Here is a 26,104-nt window from a genome sequence, read left to right as displayed (position 1 = left end):
GAAAGGGCATCCGCTGCATAAAACATATGCTGGAATAGTTAGCAGTTCATTCCGCTGTGTGGCAATCCTGGCATTCTGGATGAGCTGCAGCTGTCTTTTTTGGGAAGGCCAGTGAGGAGTCCATTACAGTAATCCACCCTGCTGCTGATAAAAGCATGAGCAAGTTTATCTAAAGCCTAAGAGCCTTTATTCTCCATCCGTTCACCATGGTTGAATTAATGAATACTAAAAACTCATAGAAACTCATTGGGAATATGAAGACAACATTAAAAATAATATTTTTTTCTTACTCACTTATGAATAGAAATGCTTTTTTAATAGACTTTATTTCTGATGATGTTGTGGTAAGGGATGTGATGGATGTTTCTGCATCCTATTTAAATGTGAGGATGTATGAAATCACATATACACCCATACTGCTGAGTGTTCATTCATTCATTCATTTTCTTTTCGGCTTAGTCCCTTTATTCATCAGGGGTCGCCCCAGTGGAATGAACCACCAACTTATCCAGCACATGTTTTACGCAGCTGGGAACCCATCACTGGGAAACACCCATACACACTCAGGTAATTAGGCAAGTTATTGTATAACGATGGTTTGTTCTGTAGACAATTGAAAAGTTAGCTTAAAGGGGCTAATAATTTTGACCTTAAAGGGTTCATAAAAAAAATGTAAAACTGCTTTTATTCTAGCCAAAATAAATCAAATAAGACTTTGTCCAGAAGTAAAAATATTATCAGACATACTGTGAAAATTTCCTTGCTCTGCTAAACATCATTTGGGAAACACCCATACACACTCATTCACACACACACACACAACAGACAATTTAGTTTATCCAACTCACCTATAGCGCATGTCTTTGGACTGTGAGGGAAACCGGAGCACTCGGAGGAAACCCATGCCAACACAGGGAGAACATGCAAACTCCACACACAAATGAGGCTTGAACCAGCGTCTTTCTTACTGTGAGGTGTCAGCGCTACCAACTGCACACCCTGTTGAGTGTTCAAAACATTATATATGAAACTCGCTACTCGATCCTTGTATATATACATTCACAACAACACATCTTCAGAGATTATCTTATTACAAACGTTTCTTTTTCAGCGGATTAACTTTCGATTAATGGTTCACCGAAAGCAGAGGTGTCCAAACTCAGGAGGGCCGGTTGTCCTACAGATTTTAGCTCCAACTTGCTTCAACACACCTGCACGGATGTTTCTAGAATGCCTAGTAAGAGCTTGATTAGGTAGCCCAGGTGTGTCTGATTGGGGTTGGAACTAAACTGTGCAGGACACCAAACCTCCAGGACCGAGTCTGGACACCCCTGACTTAAAGAATAACAATGCTAGAAAATTAAAATTTATTTTCATTATTTGTTTTTAGACGTGAAGTAGTATGAATTAATATGTTATTTACAAGATGCTAAATGATGGAAGAGTCCAATTAAATATAGTTTATTGATTATTGTTTTTTATCCGCTGTTTGGACTCTCATGCTGATCCACCAATAATTCTAAATGTCTCCAAATCTGCTCTTATTTAAAAATAAAGTCATCTACATCTGAGTGAGTAGCTAACATTATCTGCGAATGTTGTCTTTTGAGTAAACTATTCCTTTCATCCTTTGCACCCACTTGGAGGATTCTGAAGAGTCTCTGGACACTGACAGCATCATTAAATATTTCAGCCTGAGAATGAAGACATAAAGAGGTCCTGTCCTGTCTGGTGGTCCATTGTCAAGATTTACATTTATTCATTTAGCAGATGCTTTCATCCACAGAGACGTATAATCGAGCAAAATCAAGTCATTTAGCATATAGAGGAAGGAAAATAATTAGCAATGGCGCCACAGTGGATTCCAAGAGTGAATCAGAAAAGCATCAAAGTGAAATTGCTAAATGGAGGGAAAATATTTTAATGGAGAAAGTGCCTTTATTTGTAGTGATAGATAAATGCGTAGAAAGGATCAATAAAACAAACCATGTTTTAAATGTTTAAAAACTTTAATGCTGTCCTTATGCAGATTGTTAGCTTTGGGGTGTTTTTTCATCCTCTGTATGAACTTTTAACTCATTCATTTTCTTGTCGGCTTAGTCCCTTTATTAATCTGGGGTCGCCACAGCGGAATGAACCGCTAAATTATCCAGCATTTGTTTAACGCAGCGGATGCCCTTCCACCTGCTACCCATCACTGGGAAACACCTATACACACTCATTTACACACACACAACAGACAATTTAGTTTATCCAATTCACCTGTACCGCATGTCTTTGGACTGTGGTGGAAAGCGGAGCACCCGGAGGAAACCCACATGAACGCGGGGAGAACATGCAAACTCCACACAGAAACACCTACTGACCCAGCCGAGGCTTGAACCAGCGACCTTCTTGCTGTGAGGCGACAGCACTAATATTTAAGATTTAAGATTTAATATTATCATTATTTGACATGGTATTATGGTATCAAAGTACCATAGAATTACCATATGATACTAAATAAGTTGTTATTAGTGGGATTAATTTACAATTTAATAATAAAAATAGATTTTTTTTAAGCTTCAGTTAACAGAATTGTAGACAAACTGTACCAAAAAATTATATATATTAGGGGTGTCACGATTTCTATTTTTAATTGAAATCGATCGAAATTTATGCTCAATTTCGATTATCGAATCAAAAAATAGAATCGTCGATGCTGCCACGCCCCCATGTCACGTCAGCTTGGCTTGCCAAGCGGGAAAAAAAACAGGCTTGTTGAAGTGCTTGTTAAACTGCAGAAGCAGGAGACCCGTCGACTGAACTTAAACCCTCTCCTCTTTCAATGAAGTCGCCGGTGTGTAAGCATTTTGGATTTCCAGTGAGTTATGTTGACAACGTTCGTGTTGTCGACAAAAAAAACACAGTTTTGCAAGCTCTGCTATGTACCTATTACGTACGGTTCGTCCCAGGGCCGGAGTGGGACTCATTTTCAGCCCTGGAGTTTCAAGCCAGACCGGCCCACCTCAGTTCACGACTGATTCCAATTCAGTTTCTAATGGCACTATCACGTTTTTTTCAAGAAGACAGCTGCTTTAGAAATTCAAATGTTCAACAGCCCTAACAGTATTATATGCCTTAACAATAAAAATGAAAAAAAAAAATAAACTTTGCAGGTGAGATTCGTACACGGGTCCGCGGCAATGAACGGCTTCGTCCTTACCACTGGACCACAATGGCTCTATTCTCATGAGGGTAAAAAATAACTAATGACTTGCGTACCTTAAGACACAGCACTACTTTCTCTTGATGGCTCAATCTTTTTCTCCCATTTTTAGATTTCTGATCAAGTTATGTCAGATTTATTAATGTAGTGAATCATTTGATTTTCATTGAGCAGGTGTATTATTCATTTTATTCGAATTCTTATATTCACTAAGGTGCCGCTGTTTGGGTCGATAGTTACATTACATCATCATCATTAACGTTAGTTAACCTGCAGGCTGCATCTTTCTCACGGGGCTGCGAGAAAATAAATAAAAAGAGCGGCACTGCGGCAAAATAATGAATAAAAAGAGTAAAGATATGGTCAAATAAATAAATAGAAAAAAAAGTGTAACTGCTGAGAGTGCAAGCAGCTAGGGACACCGGCCCTCGCGGCCAAAAAACAGACCGGCCCACCGGGAATTCTCCCGGTCCTCCCGATTAGCCAATCCGGGCCTGGTTCGTCCGATAGACAACACCGGCATCGCGATCCTCCGCCCGCCCCCGTTGCAAATCCGCTTGCGAAAAGTACACATTCAGACCCTGTTTACACTGTCTTTGTTTTTAAATGGCATTTTAGAACGACAACGATTTGACATCCACAGTGGCGTGTAGCATTTCTGAGCAGCCCTCCTTCCTCTCTACCTCTGAAAATGCACATCACGTGACCACACAGACACAGACGCACTCGCAGCCATGCGCTCGAGACAGCAGGTCCAGGCAGTCAGAGGACTGCTTCAATCTTTCACTCACTTGTACTTTGTCATTTTAGCGAACACCTCAGATACTGTTGGCTGGTTCCTGTTGGTTGTGCGTCTTTTTAACTGATATATATATATATTTTTTTTCACTTTATTAGGTGCACCTTAGTAGCACCGGGTTGGACCCGTTTTTGCCTTCAGAACTGCCTTAATCCTTAGTGATAGATTCAACAAGGTGCTGGAAAATTCCTATTGTCTATATTGACTTGATAGCATCACGCATTTGCTGCAGATTTGTCGGCTGCACATCCATGATGCGAATCTCCCATTCCACCATTTGCCAAAGATGCTCTATTGGATTGAGCTCTGGTGACTATGGAGGCCATTTGAGTACAGTGAACTCATTGTCATGTTCAAGAAACCTAAAATGATTCATGCTCTATGACATGGTGCGTTATCCTGCTGATAGTAGCCATCAGATGATGGGTACACTGTGGTCATAAAGGGATGGACATGGTCAACAATAATACTCAGGTAGACTGTGGCTCTGACACAATGCTCAATTGGTACTAATGGGCACAAAGTGGGCCAAGAAAATATCCCCCACACCATTACACCACCACCACCAGCAGTCTGAACTGATCATACAAGGCAGGATGGCACCATGCTTTCATGTTGTTGACACCAAATACTGACCCTACCATCCGAATGTTGCAGCAGAATTGGAGACTCATCAGATCAAGCAACGTTTCTCCAATCTTCTATTGTCCAGTTTTGGTGAGCCTGTGTGAATTGTAGCCTCAGTTTCCTTTTCTCAGCTGACAGGAGCGGAACCCGGTGTGGTCTTCTGCTGCTGTAGCCCATCCGCCTCAAGGTTGGATGTGTTGTGTGTTCAGAGATGCTCTTCTGCAGACCTCAGTTGTAACGAGTGGTTATTTGAGTTACTGTTGCCTTTCTATCAGCTGGAAGCAGGCCTTTCTCCTCTGACCTCTGGCATTAACAAGGCATTTGAACTGCCGCTCACTGGATATTTTCTTTCTTTCTGACCATTCTCTGTAAATCCTAGTAGATCAGCAGATTCTGAAAAACTCAGACCAGCCCTTCTGGCACCAATAACCATGCCACTTAATCATTTAGTCACTTAAATCAGCCAGGTCTTAAGACAGACAGGTCTTGACCATATCTACATGACTAAATGCATTGTGCTGCTGCCATGTGATTGGCTGATAAGAAATTTGCATTAACAAGCAGTAGGACAGGTGTACCTAATATAAAGTGGCTGGTGAGTGTTTATTTAAAATAATTAGATTAATAATATATATTTTATTGACTTGCCATACAATTTTGTAAACTGAAGCTTTAAAAATGACATTGACATTGAAATAAAAATTGTATTATTAAATTTAGCTATACAAGCTATATTTTAGGTTTAAGTTACTGATTTTAGAAATTAATCTAAAGACAAATGTGCCTTAAATGTAATATTTCCCATGTTTAATCACTTTTATATTTTATTTAAGTTGATGCTTATTTGTTTTTAATCACAAAATAGTACAAATGTATCAGATTTAACTAGAAAAGGTTTCAATTTCCTTGAGATTTCATAAAAAAATACATCTACATCCCATTTTCATGTAAGAGATGTGGGGAAAAATCCTCCAAAATCAATTATAAATATAATCCTTGGTTAATTGGTGTTTTTGTTTCAAGCATGCAGTGTAATCTATATTTATTATCTTTCAATTAAACCTTGACATCTTTTTTTATTTGCCTACAATTTGGTTTATTTGCTCTAATAGTAAAATTTCACAGCAATCAGGGATGTTTTATATGGATGTTTTGAAAGGTTTAATTATATTAAATGAATAATATCGTAAGCTGACATACAGCTTATTTATCATGCTGCGTTTTAAATCATATTCGTTTGTTAGCATGAGATGACTAAAAATTCAGCTATTCAAAGAGTCTAAGAAACTACACTAATGACAACACGTTTTTAAGCTAATATGTTAATAAGTTTACCTTAATATTTTAGCCAGTTTGATTAATGTAAGTTGAGATAACTTGTTTCATTTGATTCAACTAAATTTAAAGCAGAACGTTTTTTACATTCATTTTTTCATTAATTATCCTTCAGCTTAGTCTCTATTTCAGAGGTCGCCACAGCGTAATGAACCGCTATTTCAGCGTAGAATAGTTTTACACAGCATGCGCCCTTCCAGCTGCAACCCAGTACAGGAAAACACATATACACACTCATTCACACACACACACACATACAGCCAATTAGGTTCTTTAGTTCACCTTTAGTGCACCCGGAGAAATCCCACGCCAACACGGGGAGAACAAGCGAACTCCACACAGAAATGCTACCTGGCCCAGCTGAGACTCGAACCATAGACCTTATTGCATGTGAGGCGACAGTGCTAATCACTAAACCACTGTTTCGCCAGTTGTTGTTTTTTTACAGTGTAAGAAAAACAATTTTGATTTTACTTATTTGGACATCACAATTACATTGGACATTGGTGTATTTTTCAACACCTGTCCAAGCTTGACATAAAAAAACAACACAATATTTAAATTGAAAATAATAAATAAATAAATAAATAAATAAATAAGCCTATAAATGCATAGCCTTTTTTTAACCGTAAATGTGTTTTGTTTTCTGAAAGTACTCATCATTATAAGTCCAGACGTGGTTGAATTGCAAGCAAAATGAGAAAAGTGGGCGCATTATTTACGTGTTCAGCCATAAATGAGCTGTTTTCTCTGGGGAGAGACGCTAATTCAGATTCCAGCAATAGTGAGGTAATTGTGTTCAGTGTTTAGCTCTGTTTTCTGTCTGTGAATCACATTAGACAAACAAATGAATGGATGAATGAGCGGCTGGTAAACAGTGGGAAACTCCTCTCCGGGATGACCAGGTTTAGGAAGCTAGCACCAATGTACGGGATACTGCACTAAAAGTATTAGAAAACAAAGTGGACTAACATTTGATCTTTTATACTTACGTTTTAGCTGCTGAAAATGCTGATAAAATAGATATGGGTTGATGGGATGTCAACAGAAAAGCTCTCTGGTGCCATCTAGCCGAAAACTTAACGGGACAGCGTTTGGTCTCCATTTTGTTTTTTCGTCACTCAACTAACAGTTAACCTGAAACATGACCAGCGACTTTAATTATACTACTTTTCCACTGAAAAAAATAAATTATGGGATTATTTTTCATTTTTAGGTAATTTAATTACATTATATCATACCTTTCTTTTAGGGATATTCACCTAAAATGATTTACCTTATTTTACCTATTTACCTTTAGGTGGTTCCTTTTATTACGTTGAACATTGTAGGATAAACAAATACTTTTGACGTCAATAGTTGTTTCCAGCTTTCTTTAATTAGTGTTTAAGAAAGAAACTATATGAAGGTTTAGGACCACCTGAGTGAGTAAACAGTAAGTAAATGTTAATTTTTGGGCAAACTATTTCAAAATACTTTCAGCAGAGTAATCTTATTTTTCAAATAAAAAACATTTGTCTTTTACCAAGACAAGTGTATATAAGCTTAAGAAATAAAAAAAAATTAGCTCATGATAATATAAAGAATAAAATAAAAATAAAAATTTGACTTGATGAAATATGAAAACAAAAGTGAACTAAAATTTGTAGTCTATCACCTTTCTTTTACACTGAACATGACATCATGTTGAAGAGATTCAGATGCATCTGTTGAAGTTACTGAAACACAAATTTACAATGGCTAAAACACTCAACATCATAGTATTTATACAATTTTCTATACTCATGCTACCTTTCAAACTTTAAGTGAGTGAGAAATAATTACTTTTATTCTACAAGGATGCATTCACTGCTGATAAAAATGTTTCGTAAAAGACTCTTATTTCAAATATGAATGTTTTTTCTTTTTTGTTTCGGTTCATCAAAGAATCCTAAATAAAGTTTAGTTTTTATTAGTGCAGCACACACATTCAACAATATTTAGCTAATTATTTTTAAAAGATCATTTAAATATGGGAATACGTGAACCTGAGATTATGAATATTAAATCAAAACACAAAAGTTTTATTTGTTATTTTTGGATTTAAAAAATACTGCTTTTGTGAGCTCAGGGAACTTCAGACATTTAAGTCATGTGACTTTAGATGATAAAACATGCAATAAGCTATCTACAATAAATACTCTTTCAGGTTTGACTGAAAGGGATAGTTCACCCTCAAATAGATGGAAGAACAATGGAAGTCATTGGGTGCCAGCCATCTTCTTTTGTGTTCAACAAAAGATAGAAACTCAAACATGTTTTTGGCACAATTAAAATTTTTGGATGTACCAAAAGGAGCTCAATTATAAGGAGATGACAAAAAAAACAAAGATTAAAAATATACAAGGCTTTATTCAACCAAAAACATTACTCCATTTACTCCCCATCATGTGCTTTACACATTGATGAGTTTCTTTCTGTTGGTTGTTGGCACCCATTGACTTCCATAGTAAGACAAGGAAACATAAATATCGATATTTCAAATATCTTAAATAATAAATATTCGAAATACCGTCTTTAGTGTTCAACAGAAGAAAGAAACTCAAACATGTCTTTGGGACAGTTTTCATTTTCAGGTGAACTATTCCTTTTCAAAAGGTCAGTTATAACGAGACGACAAAAGAACCAAAGATTTAAAATATTCATGGCTTTATTTAACCAACAATAGAAATCCTTTCATTTAATCTCCATCATGTGGGATTTAAAGCTTTAGGAGTTTCTTTCTGCTGGTTGCTGGCACCCATTGACTTCAATATCAGGAACAACTACAATGGAAGTCAATGGGTACCTTCAATCAGCATTCTTCAAAATATCTTCTTTTGTGTTCGACAGAAGATAGAAACTCAAACATGTCAAATATTTTTATTATTTTTTGGTGAACTATCTCTTTAAAAAACTTTTCAAAAGGTCAGTTATAACGAGACGACAAAAGAACCAGATTAAAAATATTCAAGGCTTTATTTAACCAAAAACAGAAATCACTTTGTTTAATCTCCGTCGCCTCACAGCAAGAAGGTCGCTGGTTCGAGCCTCGGCTCAGTTGGCGTTTCTGTGTGGAGTTTGCATGTTCTCCCTGCGTTCGCCTGGGTTTCCTCAGGGTGCTCCGGTTTCTCCACAGTCCAAAGACATGCGGTACAGGTGTATTGGGTAGGCTAAATAGTCCGTAGTGAATAAGTGTGTGTGTGAATGTTTCCCAGAGATGGGTTGCGGCTGGAAGGGCATCCGCTGCATAAAAACTTGCTGGATAAGTTGGCGGTTCATTACGCTGTGGCGCCCCCGGATTAATAAAGGGACTAAGCCGACAAGAAAATGAATGAATGAATAATCTCCATCATGTGGGATTTAAACCTTTATGAGTTTTTTTTCTGCTGGTTACTGGCACCCATTGACTTCCATAGTAAAAACAGGATATGGAAATCAAGGGATGCCAGCAACCAGCATTCGTCTAAATATATTTAGTGTTTGACAGAAGATAAAAAACTTAACCATGTTTTTTTATTATTATTATTAAAAATATTTAAGGCTTTGATCAACCAAAAATAGAAATGACTTCATTTACTCTCAGTCATGTGGTTTAAAAATTTATGAGTTTCTTTCTGCTGGTTGCTGGTCCTCATTGACTTCCACTGTAAGAAAAGGATACTATGGAAGTCAACAGGTGCCACCAGTTCTTCTTAAAAATATCTTCTTTAGTGTTCAAACTCAACCAATTATTTGGGACAATTTAAATTTTCGGGTGAACTATTCCTTTTTAAAAAGGCAGTTATAGCGAGACGACAAAAGAACCAAGGATTAAAATATGTAAAGTTTATTCATAGACTAATTTCGAGAGGATCACGTGCTTATGATTTATCACGTCCGGTCTCGCATTTGCTAATCGCTATCTTCCAATCATATGAGCCCTAAGCTACTATAAAGAGCCACAGTTTTCAGTTCACTTTATCTTCGTTTGGAAGAAACCCCCCCTCCTCCCCTATTCTCCTCCTTTACCTCTGATTGGGCGGCACGGCGGCCCAGTGATTAGCACTGTGAGCCCCACAGCAAGAACACTGCCAGCCCTGGTTCCACAGGACCGGTGGGTGTTTCTGTGAGGAGTTTGTATGTTCTCCCCGTGTCCGCGTGGGTTTTCCAGTTTCCTCCCACCATCCAAAGACATTCAACATACATAACAATCAAGCTTTGTCTAATCCCTTGTGTTCCCTTAGCTACCGCAGCAGGGGAGTTCTGAGATCCACCGAGCTCAGGCTCCCCTCTCGGTCTGCCAACGGGAGGAAGCTCGAGGACCCCTTGAGCTCGGGGCTCTCTCCCGGGACAGCATGCCAAACAAGCTTTTATAAATCATCAGCTAAGTGTGAACTCTTGAAACAAGGCTTTATTCAACCAAACATAGAAATCACTTCATTTAGGCCCCGTTTACACTAGTGAGTTTAAACAGCGTTTTAAATCAAAAACGATCCGCGTCCACACTTGCGTTTTACCTAGCGCCCATATCTTCGTCCACACTACGCCACCAAAAACGTATATCACGTGACCATTCTCGCACTCTGGGCATGCGCGTTCTAGTATAAACAGAACGCATGCGTCTCGCTCGGCATTTGGTTATTGTTAGTCAACAAACACTGTTCAAACATTAAACGCGATGGCAAAGAAAGCAAGAGAGGTGTTTTTGTGGACAGACGACGAGGTTGAGTTGTTACTAAACGTAACAAATGAATAACTGCACAATGGCGCCTAAAACAGATAATAGTCCAAACAACGCTCCCATTTCTGTGTCCATGTTGTTGTTTACAGTACCGTCTTCCGGTAGCATTAAAGCCATGTGTTATAGTCATGTGATAGAGGCTTGACCAATAAGGGAAGGATACGCAATGACACAAAAGCCCCAATCAGGTAGCGAATCTCAGCAGTCCCGCCTCCGTTTTCAGATGTCTCCGTTTTTGCTCATCCACACTGAGACGGAGCAGCAGCGTCTCAGAATGAAAACGGCCTCTCGCACCCGAGAACTCCGGCGTAGTGTGGATGAATAGCATAACCGTAGCAAAACTTACGCATTTTAAAATGAAAACGCATTAGTGTAAACCGGGCCTTAATCTCCGTCATGTGGTTTAAACATTTAGGAGTATTTTTCTGCTATAGTTGCTGGCACCCATTGACTTCCATTGTAGTTTTTCCTGCTATGGATGTCAATGGGTGCCATCAATATTAAAAATATACAAAGCTTTATTTAACCAAAAATAAAAAATTACTTTATTTACACTCCGTCGTGTGGTTTAAACATATAGGAGTTTCTTTCTGCTTGTTGTTGGCACCCCACTGACTTGGTAAAAAAAAACAAAAACAAAAAGGATACTATGGAAGTCAATGGGTGCCGGCAACCAGCATTCATCAAGATGTATTCTTTTGTGTTTAACAGAAGAGAGAATTTCAAACATGGTTTTCCAGCACAATAAAATTTTGGGGCGAACAATCCCTTTTAAAGGAGCTCAATTATCGAGACAAGAACCAAAGATTATAAATATACAAGGCTTTAATAAACCAAAAATAGAATTCACTTCATTTACTCTCCGTCATGTGGTTTAAACATTTAGGAGTTTCTTTCTGCTATAGTTGCTGGCACCCATTGACTTCCATTGTAGTTTTTCCTGCTATGGATGTCAATGGGTGCCATGAAGATTAAAAATAGACAAGGCTTTATTCAACTAAAAATTAAAAATTACTTCATTTACTGTCAGTCGTGTGGTTTAAACATTTAGGAGTTTCTTTCTGCTAGTTTCTGGCACCCATTGACTTTCATAGCAGGAACAACTACAATGGAAGTTAATGGGTGCCAGCAACAAGCATCCTTTAAACTATCTTCTTTTGTGTTTGACAGAAGATAGAAACTCAAGACGTTTTTTTTTTGGCACAATAATCATTTTGGGGTGAACTATCCCTTTAAAAAAAAAAAAAAAAAAAAAAAAAAAAAAAACTCAAATATATTGAGAAAAGAACCAAAGATTAAAAATAATCAAGGCTTTATTAAATAAAATAAAAAAAATAAAAAAAATTGTATTGACTTCCTTTTACTCTCAGTTATGTGGTTTAAACATCTAGGAGTTTCTTTCTGCTGGTTGCTGGCACTCATTGACTTCCATAGCAGGAACAACTACAATGGAAGTCAATGGGTGCCATCAACCAGCATTCTGCAAAATATGTTGTGTTTGACAGAAGATAGAAACTCAAACATGCTTTTTTTGGCACAATATTCATTTTTGGGTGAACTGTCCCTTTAAAAATAGCTCAATTATATAGAGAAAAGAACCAAAGATTAAAAATATACATAGGCTTTATTCAACCATTTAAATATTTACATTAAGACAAACAGCAATGCTTCATTTCATTGATAAAACATTTATAAAATCTTATAAAACAGCATTTACAAAACCTTGAGAGGCTGTTTGACCTCCTTCAAGTCTTTTCTTTTGGCATACAGGATTGTATTTTCTTTTCTTTTTTTTTTCTCCTTCTCTCACTCTGTGCGGTGACCACACACGTGGCCAAAATTCACTTCACATTCTGGAAGATAAAATATTCACATGTTTAAAAGTCTTTTAAATCGATTAAGAACCCAACAGGTAGTTTTTTTTTTAAAGTTCTTGTAACATTGCTTTTTTTTCCTCTTATGTGGCGCTCAGAGGCGACGGATGCTCCTCTTGCTTCGAGCGGAGCCGGCAACCAGTGTTTTTTGTGTGGAGGAAAAACTCCGGATGGTGTTTCGGCACGGAGTGGAGTCATGGAAAGCAGATTGACACAATGTGCAAAACTCAAAGGCGCAGCTGATGCGTGTGCAAACGGCCCTCTGCATTACTGCATCAAAGCGTGCCGGAGAACTGCAGCGGGAGCAGCGCCGCAGGGATTCATGCTGTTTCAGAGACTGTGCTGCCTATGAGAGAGAGGGAGAGGGAGAGAGTTAAGTTTGTTGCCATGTCAGCATTTCTCGCTATATCATGACAAAAAATAAATAAATTAAATAATAATGAAAACTTTTCTATAAATTAAACTTCTATATTTAAAAACAATAATTCATTTTTTTTTATAATCTCTCTATATTTCTATAACTATTGAAAATATTTTAACAAAAAAGTACAATCAGAAGCAATAAATAATCTATAAGAATATATAAAATAACAACAACAATGACAGAAATCTAACAGTTTAAGGTTTACTTTTGATGATCCTACAATCCTGGAAGGATTTAAAGTCTCTCCAGGTAAAAATCAATGTCTGTCAATCATCTTAAAACTACAAGTGTACATGTTTAACAGTTTCGTTTGTTGCAGCAGCGTGCGCAGCGCATATGGAGGGCAAACGCCTGCACATTGCTTCTGCCTTTCACAACGATCTGTTGCACAGATCAATCTATCTCTGTCTATTCTATCTAGTTACCCATCCATCTATCTATAAATACATTCTTTACACTTTTCATCTGAACCAAGGCCTGCGGCAACGTCATCCTGTGCTGTTTCCTTAACTTGAAAGTCTTTATTTTACAATTACAAAGATCCCGAAGAACTTTCCTAAAGTCATTCATGTCTTTTCAGGTACACTCGGTCAAAAGACAAATCGCGTGTGATATCATGTCATTTTGTTTTTGATTGTCGGGATGATGTAGGCCTACATAGATTTACAATATAGTTATAATGATTTTTTTACATGATCAAACTAGAGTGCAACTAACTAAACAAAACTTAAATCAACAGTCTTTTAAATTTGGTTTTGTAGTTCGGGCCCAAATAAATATGTTGCCAATTTGAACCATTTAAGTTCATTTGATTAAATATATAAAAATCTTTGGATATTATCTATGCATTTGAGTAAAATCGCTGCTTTTTAACTGTCTTTCAATGTGTTTTAGGTCATTATTAACACAGTCACTTTGAGTGTGAGCAGCAAAAATACACCCAGCACCGAAACCATCGCAGCACTGCTGCTTCATTGCTTCTGTGTGCTGTATGAAAGCTTTAATCTGTTAACATGGACGCCAAAAAACACGTGCTGCTCACGCTTGCGGTGTGAAACAGGCTTTAGTTTACCAAAATAACCTTGACAGAGTATATACGGGCCTCAGAGTAAAAATTCAATACATTTTAAGACCTTATAACCACTTTTGAACCAGAAACACTGGCGAGATTTTAAAATGCATTAATATTTAGTAAATATACTGTAAGAAATTAATCCAAAACTATTATTCATATATTGAATAAAAATCTATTAAATCTAGCCAACTCAGGAGGTTGATGCCTGTGGAACTGCAGAAATAATGGTGTTGCCTTGATTACTGCAGTAAACAAAGCAGCATGATGTCCAATCTAGCAGGATTTTACTGATTTTAAAACCTCACAGCATCCTGATAGTTGCAGGTTTAATTCATGCAAGCTTTAGCATAGAATCATAAATTGCATAATCAAAAATCATATAAATGAATACCTTGCATAATAGCTTTAAAGGGCCTTAAATATCTCTATATTAATTTATCATCTTTTAATTCTTTTTAGGACTCTGCAGACACCCTGCTTGATACAGGGCATCTACAAAGTTTACCAAGTTAAAACCTATTTATACCAACTTGCATGCCATTTATAAAGGAAAATATCCATGCAATGGAAATAAGAACATATCAATCTTGCAAGACTTTCCTTCAGGGAGATTATTTAGCTTGATTTATGGTCAAACTCACTAAAACTTGATTCAATATTTCTGAAAACAAAAGCAATATTTAATTTACTTGTCTAAAATAATTGCTTCATGACTTAAAATTGAGATATTTAGACTAGAAACCAAACAAAACAATAACTTTCAGTGTATAAATGTACAAAAACACACTAGTTGTTAGTAACTTGAAACACAAACAAGTAAAATAATGTTGCCAGATAATTTTTCTTAACCCACTGGCAGATTATTTACCTTGTTTTAAGGTAAAGCTCACTTAGATTTGACTTAATATTAGTATAAAACATTTATTGTACTGGTCTTAAAAATGCTTCTTGACCTGATTTAGCTATTTGGACTAGAAACCCCCCTAAAAAACCTTAAGTAAAGTGTTTTGCAGTTTATAAATGTAATAAATAAGATAACCAGTACTTTGGTAGTAACTGAAAATACAAACTGTGTAAAGGCACCATAAGGTGTTTGGTTTAGTTTGTGTTCCCCTTACCTCTACATACTGTTGAAACCGGCTTGATTTAGTCGCATTTTGCGCTCCACCCATATGGCATGGCGGCTTCTTAACAGCCTTGTGAGCGGGTGGAGAGGAAACGGTCTGCATGCAGGAGAACACCACCCTGTCCAAGGTGAAGTCTCGAGATAAAGATCCCATAGACCGGCCCGAGTCCTGAAACCAAGAGACAAACACCATCAGAACTCAAACAGCTAAACCACAATGATGAAGGACGATCCGGAAACAACGAAAAGGAGCTAAATGGATGTTTTGAGCTACAAATATCCAGGAATATCTGACCAATCTCTAATAATTAACACACTTCTAGATTCCCATTGTTGCACATTTCTACTGTGTGATTGGTTCTTAGATCCTTATGAAGTATATAAAAAAAAAAAGTCCAGAGCTTATTGTTATTTGACAAATTTGATCAGGATTTGTGATATAATTTTTTCAGACCAGCCCACATAGTGTTTAATTCTTGACGACTTTATAGGTGATTAATTTACAAATATTACATTTCATGTTAGTCTGACAACTACAGAAAGGTTTATTAGCCTTAAATAGTAGTAATAATAATAATAATAATATTTAGATTTTATTGTTATAAAAACGTTTGCTAATGAGATTTTAAAAGTTGCTATTATATTTTATTATGCCTTCATTTAATTTGATAAAAGCATTAATTTTCTCTTAAAGTATTTACACACAATACCACATATTTGGGATTATTACAATTGCTATAATAACCTTTTTTTTTTAGCGTAGGTTAATATCATGATAATACCCTATACCAGTGTTTTCTCCAGCACATTCCTGGAAGACCATCAGCACTGCATGTTTTGGATGTCTCCTTTGTCTGTCACACTCATTACAGGCCTTTTCAGGCCCTGTTTACACTAGTGAGTTTGTTTTAAATGTTTTAGAATGAAAACGATCCGCGTCCACACTAGCGTCTCACCCAGCAGACGCTTGTGCTCAAATCGAAACATTAGCCTGACCTCTCATTTTAAGACCAACTGGTTATACAAACACACACATGTTAAAATGTATACATTTAATGAGTGTTTCACCCCCCCAAAAATATATTAGTATATGCAACAGAAGCTACTCTAACAGGTTTAAGGCTGATTTATACTTCTGCGTCAAACACCGGCGTATGCTACGGCGCTGACGCATAGCCCATCGCCGTGGCCGTCACTGACGTGCACCTCTCAAAAATTGTAACTACACGTCGCAACAACGCGTAGCGCAAGCTCTGTGATTGGTTGGCTTGCTAGCGCCGACGAGTCTGGGCGGGACCGAGAGCCGCACGAATGGCGCGAGCGATTGTTTACAAGTGTGGAGTCCCGTGAAGGAGCTCCGGATGGAAAGTTTTGTTCTGTGTTTACCTCATGGTTAAAGTTGTTGTACGTCCTGCCTCAAAATGAGCGAGTTTGAGTCACTTGTACATCCAGGAAGTGTTCAGAATAGCAAAACAGAAGCGAAGAAACTCGACACAGAGGAACATTTACACCTCACTGCCCACTAGCGTTTCGGAAGTGTTAATGCAGACCAACGGAGACAGCGCGCAGAAGTATAAATGCACAGCCACGCGCGTTGCCTGCGCCGTGAGTTGCGCCGGTCACTTTACGCAGAAGTATAAACCAGGCTTTAGAATGAGTGGAGGAGGAGTAAGATGACAGAATTTTCTTTTTTTTTTGGGTGAACTATCCCTTCAGCAAGTGTCACAGAAGTGAATCAATGTGTGGGTTACGTTCATCCATTCTTACCCTGCGTGTTTTTTCTGCTTTTTTCCAGCGCTGAAGAGCCAACTGATCCTGACAAATTATTTTCCTCCACGTCCGGCTCACTTTAGTACAGCTGTAATAGATCATAAACAAATAAATAAATAAACGGGTGTGATTTGCTTCATTCACAGGAAAACACATATCATACAGGAGTTGTAGTCAAAATTATTTGCCTTCCTGTGAATTTCTCTTTTTCTAAAATTTCATTAATGATGTTTAACAGAGCAAAGAATTTTTCACAGTATTTCCTATAATATTTTTCCTTCCGGAGAAAGTCTGATTTGTTTTATTTTAGCTAGAATAAAAGACGTTTTAATTTTTTTTTTAAAAACCATTTTAAAAAGTCAATATAGCCACAGTGGCAGGTGATCAAAAAAAGTTAATGTCAAGCCGCGCTTGTATTACATGAATGCAATCTCGACTTGTAATACTACGCTCACGACATTTGTCATCACAATACAACAGAGGTAGTTGGAAAAAACTTCACTTAACAGACCCCACACAGACTCTTCCATACCCTCACTGCACACCATCAATATGTAGCATGCACTGCACTTTAACCAATCCATACTTGAAACAATACTGTCTAGTACAACAACTATGTGGACACCCATTCATTGCACATATCAGTTTATTTTTCTTTTGGAAGTATGCTGTTGTATTTTGCACTGTCGTTGTATTTATACTGTCATTTTATTTGCACTGTAATTGTATTTGCACTCTGTATATTGTACTGTCTAGAGCAGGGGTGTCAAACTTAATTCCTGGAGGGCCGAAGCCCTGCACAGTTTAGTTCCAACCCTGCTCCAACACACTTACCTGTAGGTTTCAAACAAGCCTGAAGGACTCAATTAGTTTGATCAAGTGTGTTTAATTAGGGTTGAAACTAAACTGTGCAGAGCTGCGGCCCTTTTGGAACTGAGTTTGACACCTGTGGTCTAGAGCCAGCGCCTAAGCTTTTCACTTATTATAACACACGCTATGTGACAATAAAAGTGATTTAATTTGAAGATCTGTGTAAAAGGCCTGCTACCACAGCTGGAAAAAAATCCTAGAGGAAACACTTGCTTAATTACCTTAACTTGCCCAATTACCCTAGTTAAGCCTTTAAATGTCACTTTAAGCGGACTACTAGCATTTTAAAAAATATCTAGTCAAATATCATAGATGTATACATTAGATGCCGCCATTTTGAAACAGGGTAGCGCTCCTTTGAAATGAATGCAGGACCAAGGTACAGTGGAGGACTGTGGCCATCCAAAGCCAGAGATATACACATATATCTATGACCTTTTTTTTTTTTTTTTTAATTACGAAAATTTTCATTTTACATCACTTTTCTACATTGATGGATCAGTGATCGCACTGGCATTCCTGACAAAAAGCTTGTGTTTGTGTGTACAGAAATGTACTATCCACCCTCCCTGTTAAATTTGATCTAATCATGTCCTGAAACACACCTCCTCTCCTGCTTTCACTTCTCATACTGAGCGAATCGTTTGTGAATTAATCTCCGTTTTGAACGACTCGTTCACTAGCCGACAATAATTCAAGTTTCTGGCAGCGCAGCATCTCGTTGTCATATTTCTTTGGCATTGCTTGCTGATTTTATTCAACAAAACTAGCATAAGCCGAGTATTTAGTGCGAGTTGGAGCTGCTTTGCCTTATGATGAATGCAGTAAGTGACTGTATTATCATCAATAACGTTACCTGATTAGCACAAAAGTTCAGAACATACAAAAACGTAAAAAACTAAACCTTACCTATGAAATGTTCTGCCTTTGTGCTTTGTTTTCCTTGTTTGCTTGTTACTACACCCGTAGACAGCGCTAAAGTCCCGCATCTTCACGTAATAACTCTGTCTTGTCTAGTGCGGTTGAATGACACTTGTCCTGGGAGCACTGTACCAATATGGCGGCCTATTGACGCATGCTCAGGGTCCCTATGCGATATCTAGTGTATATATCTATGGTCAAATATTATGTACCGTCATCATATCAAAGATAAAATAAATCAGTTATTAGAAATGAGTTATTAAAACTATTATCTTTAGAAATGTGTTGAAAAAATATATAAAAATATAGAGGAAAAATATACAGGAGGGCTAATTATGACTTGAACTGTATTTTAATGTAATGCAATGTCAGCAATAGCAGTAAAAACATTTATACAAGAAAAATACAATAATATAAAAATGGAGCGTACCTTATCAAGTCACAATCTCCCAGCAGGCCCAAAATCCTGGCAAGAATGTGCCTCATGTCCTTCCTCATCAGCTTGCAGAGGATATCCACGAACTGCCGTCCCATTTTTCCACCAATCACATTATGCAACCCAAAATTCTCCGCCACTTTATCGACGACGGTCCAATCGTAGCTTCGGTTCTTCTTGTAGCTCCTCTGCAGCTCTCGGCAGGCCTCCTCCTGGAAGTTCAGCACAGGTAAACAGGGTCCAGAATGACACTCAACGTCCAAGGATTGAGAGGACACACAATTCTCTTCACTCCTCTCTAATGAGTCCAGTCCGTCCACGTCCACCTGGCTGTTATGGAGGGAAAGGTAACCGCTGTCTTCGGTCAGGCCGCTGCCACTGAAGATCACCTAATGAAAACAAAATAAATACATTCACTTTTATTGCCACATCAAAAATCCACATGTGTGCAGGATTAGCACTGCGTGATGATAAATCTTACATTAACATAACACTATCAACAGATGAAGTCAGAATTATTAGCCCCCCCCTTTGAATTTTATTTTATTTTTTAAATATTTCCCAAATGATGTTTAACAGAGCAAGAAAATTTTCACAGCATGTCTGATAATATTTTTTCTTCTAAAGAAAGTGTTTTGTTTTATTTCAGCGAGAATAAAATCAGTTTTTAATTTTTTAACAGCATTTTAAAAGGACAAAATTATTAGCCCCTTTAAGCTATTTTTTAGATATTCTACAGAACAAAACATCATTATACAACAACTTGCCTTGTTAACCTAATTAACCCAGTTAAGCCTTTAAATGTCACTTTAAGCTGTATAGAAGTGTCTTGAAAAATATCCAGTCAAATATTATTTACTGTCATCATGATGAAGATAAAATAAATCAGTTATTATTAGAAATAAGTTATTAAAACAATTATGTTTAGAAATGCGTTGGAAAAAAAAAATCTCTCCGTTAAACAGAACTTGAGAAAAAACAAAAACAAACAGGGGGTAATAATTCAGGAGGGCTAATAATTCTGACTTTAACCACATAGTAAATTTCTGCAAATTTATCAAATTAGTTTATATATACATAAACACAATTTACTCACTTCTAACCATTTATAACTTAAGGGCAAATATTTGATTTATTTATAATAAATTAATTAGTAAATAAATATATATTACACTCCAAAACCTAATTATAAATATATATATATATTTATAATTATATATTTATATCGAAATACATATCGTTATTGTTCAATGTGGAAAATAATGATCATTGATAATGATTGCATATCCACCAGTTATACTTTCAAAGTTGAAACTCACGATGCTGTATAACCATATCTGTAAATTAAATTCAATAAAGTTTATATATTTACATTTAGTCATTTAGCAGACGCTTTTATCCAAAGCGACTTACAAATGAGGACAAGGAAGCAATTTACACAACTATAAGAGCAACAATGAATACACACACACACTGACCACATGCGAAAATAAATAAAACTCTTTTTTTACAATTTAAAATTATATAGTCAGAAACGCATTCATATTTAAACATTTCTAACTTGTACTTTCAAAATGTACTTTCATGATGCTGTCATTTATGTCTTCATCCATGTAATGGTATGTAATATTGCGCTCATAAAATTATGCAACTTGATACTATAAACAATATATTTTGTTACAGAATAAACAAAAGTACAATAAGAAAATATATACTTAATTTGTCCATACGATATATATAGTCAAATTGCACAGCTCTAGCTATGTTTAGGGTGCAGGCAAAATATGACGTGCATTCAAATTTAGTCTATACATAAATAGATGAATACGAAAGACACTGATATTGGTAGTTTATGAGGACCATCTAGTCTATAGGCTTAATGTATTTTATACATAAAAAAAAATCTATTATATGGCCTTACTCTACCAAAACCCAACCCTCACAGGAAACAGGTGGCATATTTTTGTATGTGAAAAGACTTTAAGTATGATTTAAGGCAGGGGTGTCAAACTCAATTCCTGAAGGGCCGAAGCCCTGCACAGTTTAGTTCCAACCCTGCTCCAACACACTTACCTGTAGGTTTCAAATAAGCCTGAAGGACTCAAATAGTTTGATCAGGTGTGTTTAATTAGGGTTGGAACTAAACTGTGCAGAGCTGCGGCCCTTTTGGAACTGAGTTTGACACCTGTGATTTAAGCCATGGGTAACCAAACTCGGTCCTAGTGTCCTGAAAAGTTTTGCTCCAACCCTCAAACACACCTGAACCAGCTAATCAATCTCTTACTAGTTATACTAGAAACTTCCTTGCAGGTGCGTTGAAACAAGTTGGAGCTAAAATCAGAAGGACACCGGCCCTCCAGAATCAAGTTTGGACACCCCTGATTTAAGCATTTTGAATTATGAAGACATGTCCTTGTAAACCAACTTGGAGGACAACAAAGACCAAAATTCCAGTCAAATTTTTTTAAACGCACTTCACTTGTTAACTATTCCCCCACCCACCCATTTTTTCTTCTCCGATGTACATCATTGATAGTTACGCAAGTGTTTAATACTGCAGTGTTTCTCAACCACGATCCTGGAGGACCACCGACACCCTGTTTTGGAGGTCTCATTTGTGTCACCCATTAACAGGTTTTTCAGTCTCTGCTAATGATCAGAATCAGGCATGTTTGGTTGTGGAGACATGGAAAATGTGCAGAGCTGGTGGGCCTTCAGGCACATGGTTGAGAAATACAGCACTACTGAACAGCCCTTTTATATTTTAGATATAAAAGATAGCTCTTTTATATTTTTATACCGTTTCATACAGCCATACACTCGATATCTGAAGTCCTTAACCCTTATATTTGCTATTGCATAACTTCTATTTATCCACAATTAAAATTCTGATTGTTATAATTTTTAAGGTCATGAGTGGTTGTGCAAGCATTTTAATGGATATTTGATGAATAAAATTAGAATTTGGAACATGTGAATGGGTTTAAATCAAGTGCTCTAAACCCTTGAGCACTTGGGAACTACTCGGTCGTGACATCACTATCGCATTGCATTATGGGAGATACAGGTGATAGAATGGACATATGAAGCCGACTCACTCCCTCAGTCAAAATTGAGGGTATGCCTATGCATGCTTCCCTTGTTCACTTGATAAAATGGAACACTTCAAAATGGTGACAGGACTCCCTCTAGGGAAAAAAATGGAGAAGTTCACAAGTGCATTTCTAAAAGTGGAGTGCAACGCAGCCTAGGTCATACCCATGTCATCATATAAATTCTGTCTTTTTACACCACCAAAACAAACACACACAAATAGTGCAGAATATAAAGATTTAACACGCGTCCCACATGTACACACGGCTAAAAATGATTGTCGTTTCACCTCATCATCTGATGCCATATCCAGTGAATGTCTCTTGTTCTGGTAGTTTTCTTTATTATGGGGGCCTTTGCTTCGGCTCTCCAGAGGTGTGGAGACATTGGTGGCTGCGGGGGAGCGCAGGGGGAGGGCTCCTGTTTTTCGTGGCGAAACCTTATGGCCCTTCACCTCACCCAGGTCTGTTTCAGTCTTCTCCATGTGGCATAAAACCGTGGAATCCTCAGTGTAGTTTGGACACTTCATATTGAGGAGAATTTGGACACCAGCAAACTAGAAGAGAGTAATGAAATAAGACATGTTGATGCGTGTTGGATAAATGGTTAATTGTGCATACATTATTTTACAGCAAAGTACTGAAAATAAGAAATATGACCTTTAAGCGTGTTAGAAAAATGGTTACACATGCATATATAGGTCTATATATATATATATATATATATATATATATATATATATATATATATATATATATATATATATATATATATATATATATATATATATAGACACACATATATATATATATATATATATATATATATATATATATATATATATATATATATATATATATATATATATATATATATATATATATATATATATAGATCATATATAAAGATCATCCTACTGCTCTTTTTGTTTTGTTAACACATCATTTTGCTCATTTTCAACATTTAAATAATTATAGACATTATTTGACACACTATTTAAAACATGTGGCTATAAAATAGCTATTAAATTACAAATTTTTTGGTGGGGCCAGTGGAAAATTTGGCAGGGCAAGTAAAAATCTGAACCATTGGCCCGATCGGACAAGTAGAAACAATTCTTAGCGTTGAACCTAGCGAGGAAAAAAATAATTTGACGTTAAAGAGTTTTAATTTTATTGTCATTTCAGCTTCTATTGCTATGTCATGGCAAAAAAAAAAAAAAAAAAAAAAAAACAGATTAAGTTTACCATATGTTATAAATACCGATTTTCTATAGTTATAAAAATATTCTAACAATTAAAAATCATCAACAGCAATAAATAAAAAAGGTAAAATAAATTAATAATAATAATCATAATAAGATAAAAAAAAAATCTAAAACAGTTTAAGGTTTCCTTGTAATAAAAATTTTAAATGGATTCACATTTAAAAAATATTTCATTTAAAGTCTCTCCAGATAAAAATTGTTGTCTGATAACATTAAAAATGGGGCATTCCACAAGAATATTTGGTTTGGTTTCTGTTGAAATATAGAAAATTTGGGGGCTCTCCTCCTTTGAGTAAATGTTCATGTGTGAGTCTTGTGTCCAATGCAGCATCTTGTATAAGCAATCTCATCATGTCGTTACTTAAAAAATAAATTATATATTATATTTTCTTCCTATTTCTGGCTAAATTTCAAAAAGTTTATTATCCGGGCACTGATCCCATTCTGTTTGCCATCTGTTGGGAATATAGCCTTTTATTAGTCTGCATCTACAGATCAAATACATATGGTTAGATTTATACGTCATAATTTTACAACAAACTACAGATGATGAATATATGGTACTTAAGTGTTGGATAAATTGTTGAATCTGCATCTACAGGTCTATAAAAATCAAATATATATGGTTAGATTTGGTTATACATATGATATAGTGTGTTTAACCAATGGTTAAATCTGCATCTATAGGTCTATATAGATCAAATATATGTGGTTAAATCTGGTTATGTCATAATTTTACAGCAAACTACAGAATATGAGAAATATGATGTTTAAGTGTGCCAGGTAAATGGTTGAATCTGCATCTATTGGTCTATATAGATCAAATATATATAGTAAGATATAGTTATGTCAATTTTACAGCAAAGTACAGAATATAAGAAATTGATAAATATGCATATACAAATTTTATTTTACAGCAAACTACATTTTAAAGAGTGTTGGATCAAAAAAAACTGGTTACACATTTTTACAGCATACAACTACTGAAAATAAACAATATAATGCCATTACAGCAAAACACAAGACAAGAGAAACCGATGAACAAATGTTTATTTCTGATACATTAATACATTACTGAAATAAATTAATATATTAATAAAGTACTATAACATTAAACATATAACAATAAAGGGCTTATTGTAATGTGTTATGGGTCTAATACATAATACACATTAAATGCATATTAAGAACTATATTACGTAATAAATGTTACTCAATCCACTTTTTTATGCTTAAAACCAAGCACATTAGCCTGACTTCTCATTTATAGCTACACCAGTTATACATGCATGTTAAAATACATACACATTACTGATTATAATGATGTGTTATGAGTCTAACACATAAACATAGTAAAATAATACATATTAAGAACTGTATTACGTAATAAATGTTAACTTACTCCACATTTTTATGTTCCAATCGGAGCACATTAGTTTGACCTCACATTTTAAGACATTGTGATTATATATGCATGTTAAAATATATACATATGCTTAATATTAAGTGTGCTTAAAAGTTAAAGAAGTGCAGTTTTTATTTGAACGCAATTTATGTGCGTTTTGCATTTTGCGCGCCTAATGCTTGCATTCCTGACGTGGCTACAACTCATGATGTACACTACTAAGGGCACATATTAGCTTTAGCATACTCTACAAAATATGTTTATACACATAAAATACGTTCTAGATAAAAAATAGTTGACTAATATTGAACAAAAACGCAACTCTACACCTAAAACTGAGCTTATAACTTAAAAGGGAAACGCAAACATGACAGAACATCTAGTATCTACTGATTTAAAAGCCTCTTAAACGTCTTAATTTTAACGGAAATACGTGTATATGACAGGAAAACGTTAGTATCTTACCTCTAAAAAGTTAAAATGAATATTTACGTCGTCCTCATATGTCCGTATAAACGCGCCCTTGTCGCTATTGCAGTGGTAGCGCAAGCATTTAAGCGGCAACACAATGGTTTGTGAGTTTGAGGAAAAAGCGCCACTGCTAATGGATTTGAATTTGGCGACAAATCGCGCCGACCAATCAGAGCGCTCCAAGATACCTTTAAAGGTCTCACGGCCAATGAACGCGTTTGGCGGAATACAGATGTGACGTCATGACGCAGATACAAGCGTAACGTCATCGCCCATAAAGAGCGCCACCCAATGAAAGAAGCGCTTCAGGGAAAAAAGCGCCCTTTTTGAAATAAATCGATAATGTGGACTTTAAATGTGCATTGTTTTTAGTTTAATCAAGCGTGTGTGTGTATAATGTGCATGTCACAGAAAAAAAAAACTGGTAATATTAGGGAATCATGGATGTGTGTGTGGTTTTCAGGTTTTGAAGAGATAAAAACGTAGTTATGTAATAATTGTTAGTTATTTTCATCTCTACAATATTTTAATAACCCCTCACATTAAGCTTTGTAAACATCAGTTCACATGAACTAAATTAAAAACACTCATACAGTGTATATTAATTTTAATTAAGTTATTAGCATCAGCTAAGTTAGTTTAAACATTTACTGACAGTATTA

General features: G+C 36.1%; 1 protein-coding gene and 1 non-coding gene across 3 annotated transcripts in view; both read right to left on the bottom strand.

Moving 5' to 3' along the window:
- Window positions 1-7,102, bottom strand: part of LOC147834319 (uncharacterized) — a 42,512-nt gene extending 35,410 nt beyond the window's left edge. The window contains exons 1-2 of the transcript XR_015506490.1: window positions 6,962-7,102; window positions 849-999 (exon numbers count right to left, since the gene is read on the bottom strand). This is a non-coding gene — a transcript (uncharacterized LOC147834319). The remainder of the gene's footprint in view (window positions 1-848; window positions 1,000-6,961) is intronic.
- Window positions 7,103-12,315: 5,213 nt separating this feature from the next.
- fbxo5 (F-box protein 5) lies at window positions 12,316-25,607 on the bottom strand. Of its 2 annotated transcripts, XM_087277809.1 has the most exons (7): window positions 25,437-25,554; window positions 22,589-22,855; window positions 19,487-19,595; window positions 19,201-19,418; window positions 16,977-17,067; window positions 15,202-15,378; window positions 12,316-12,930 (listed from the first exon to the last, which is right to left on the bottom strand). In XM_087277809.1, exons 4-7 carry the CDS (start codon window positions 19,302-19,304, stop codon window positions 12,679-12,681), a joined length of 624 nt encoding a protein of 207 aa, XP_087133935.1. In that variant the 5' UTR covers window positions 19,305-19,418; window positions 19,487-19,595; window positions 22,589-22,855; window positions 25,437-25,554; the 3' UTR covers window positions 12,316-12,678.
- Window positions 25,608-26,104: the final 497 nt, after the last annotated feature.

The sequence above is a fragment of the Danio rerio genome, chromosome 13 (genome assembly GCF_052040795.2).
Source record: "Danio rerio strain M-AB ecotype USA chromosome 13, GRCz13ab, whole genome shotgun sequence".
Classification (NCBI taxonomy): Eukaryota; Metazoa; Chordata; class Actinopteri; order Cypriniformes; family Danionidae; genus Danio; species Danio rerio.
The sequence above is the reverse complement of the archived record's forward strand: the minus strand, read 5'-3'. Positions and strand labels throughout refer to the sequence as shown.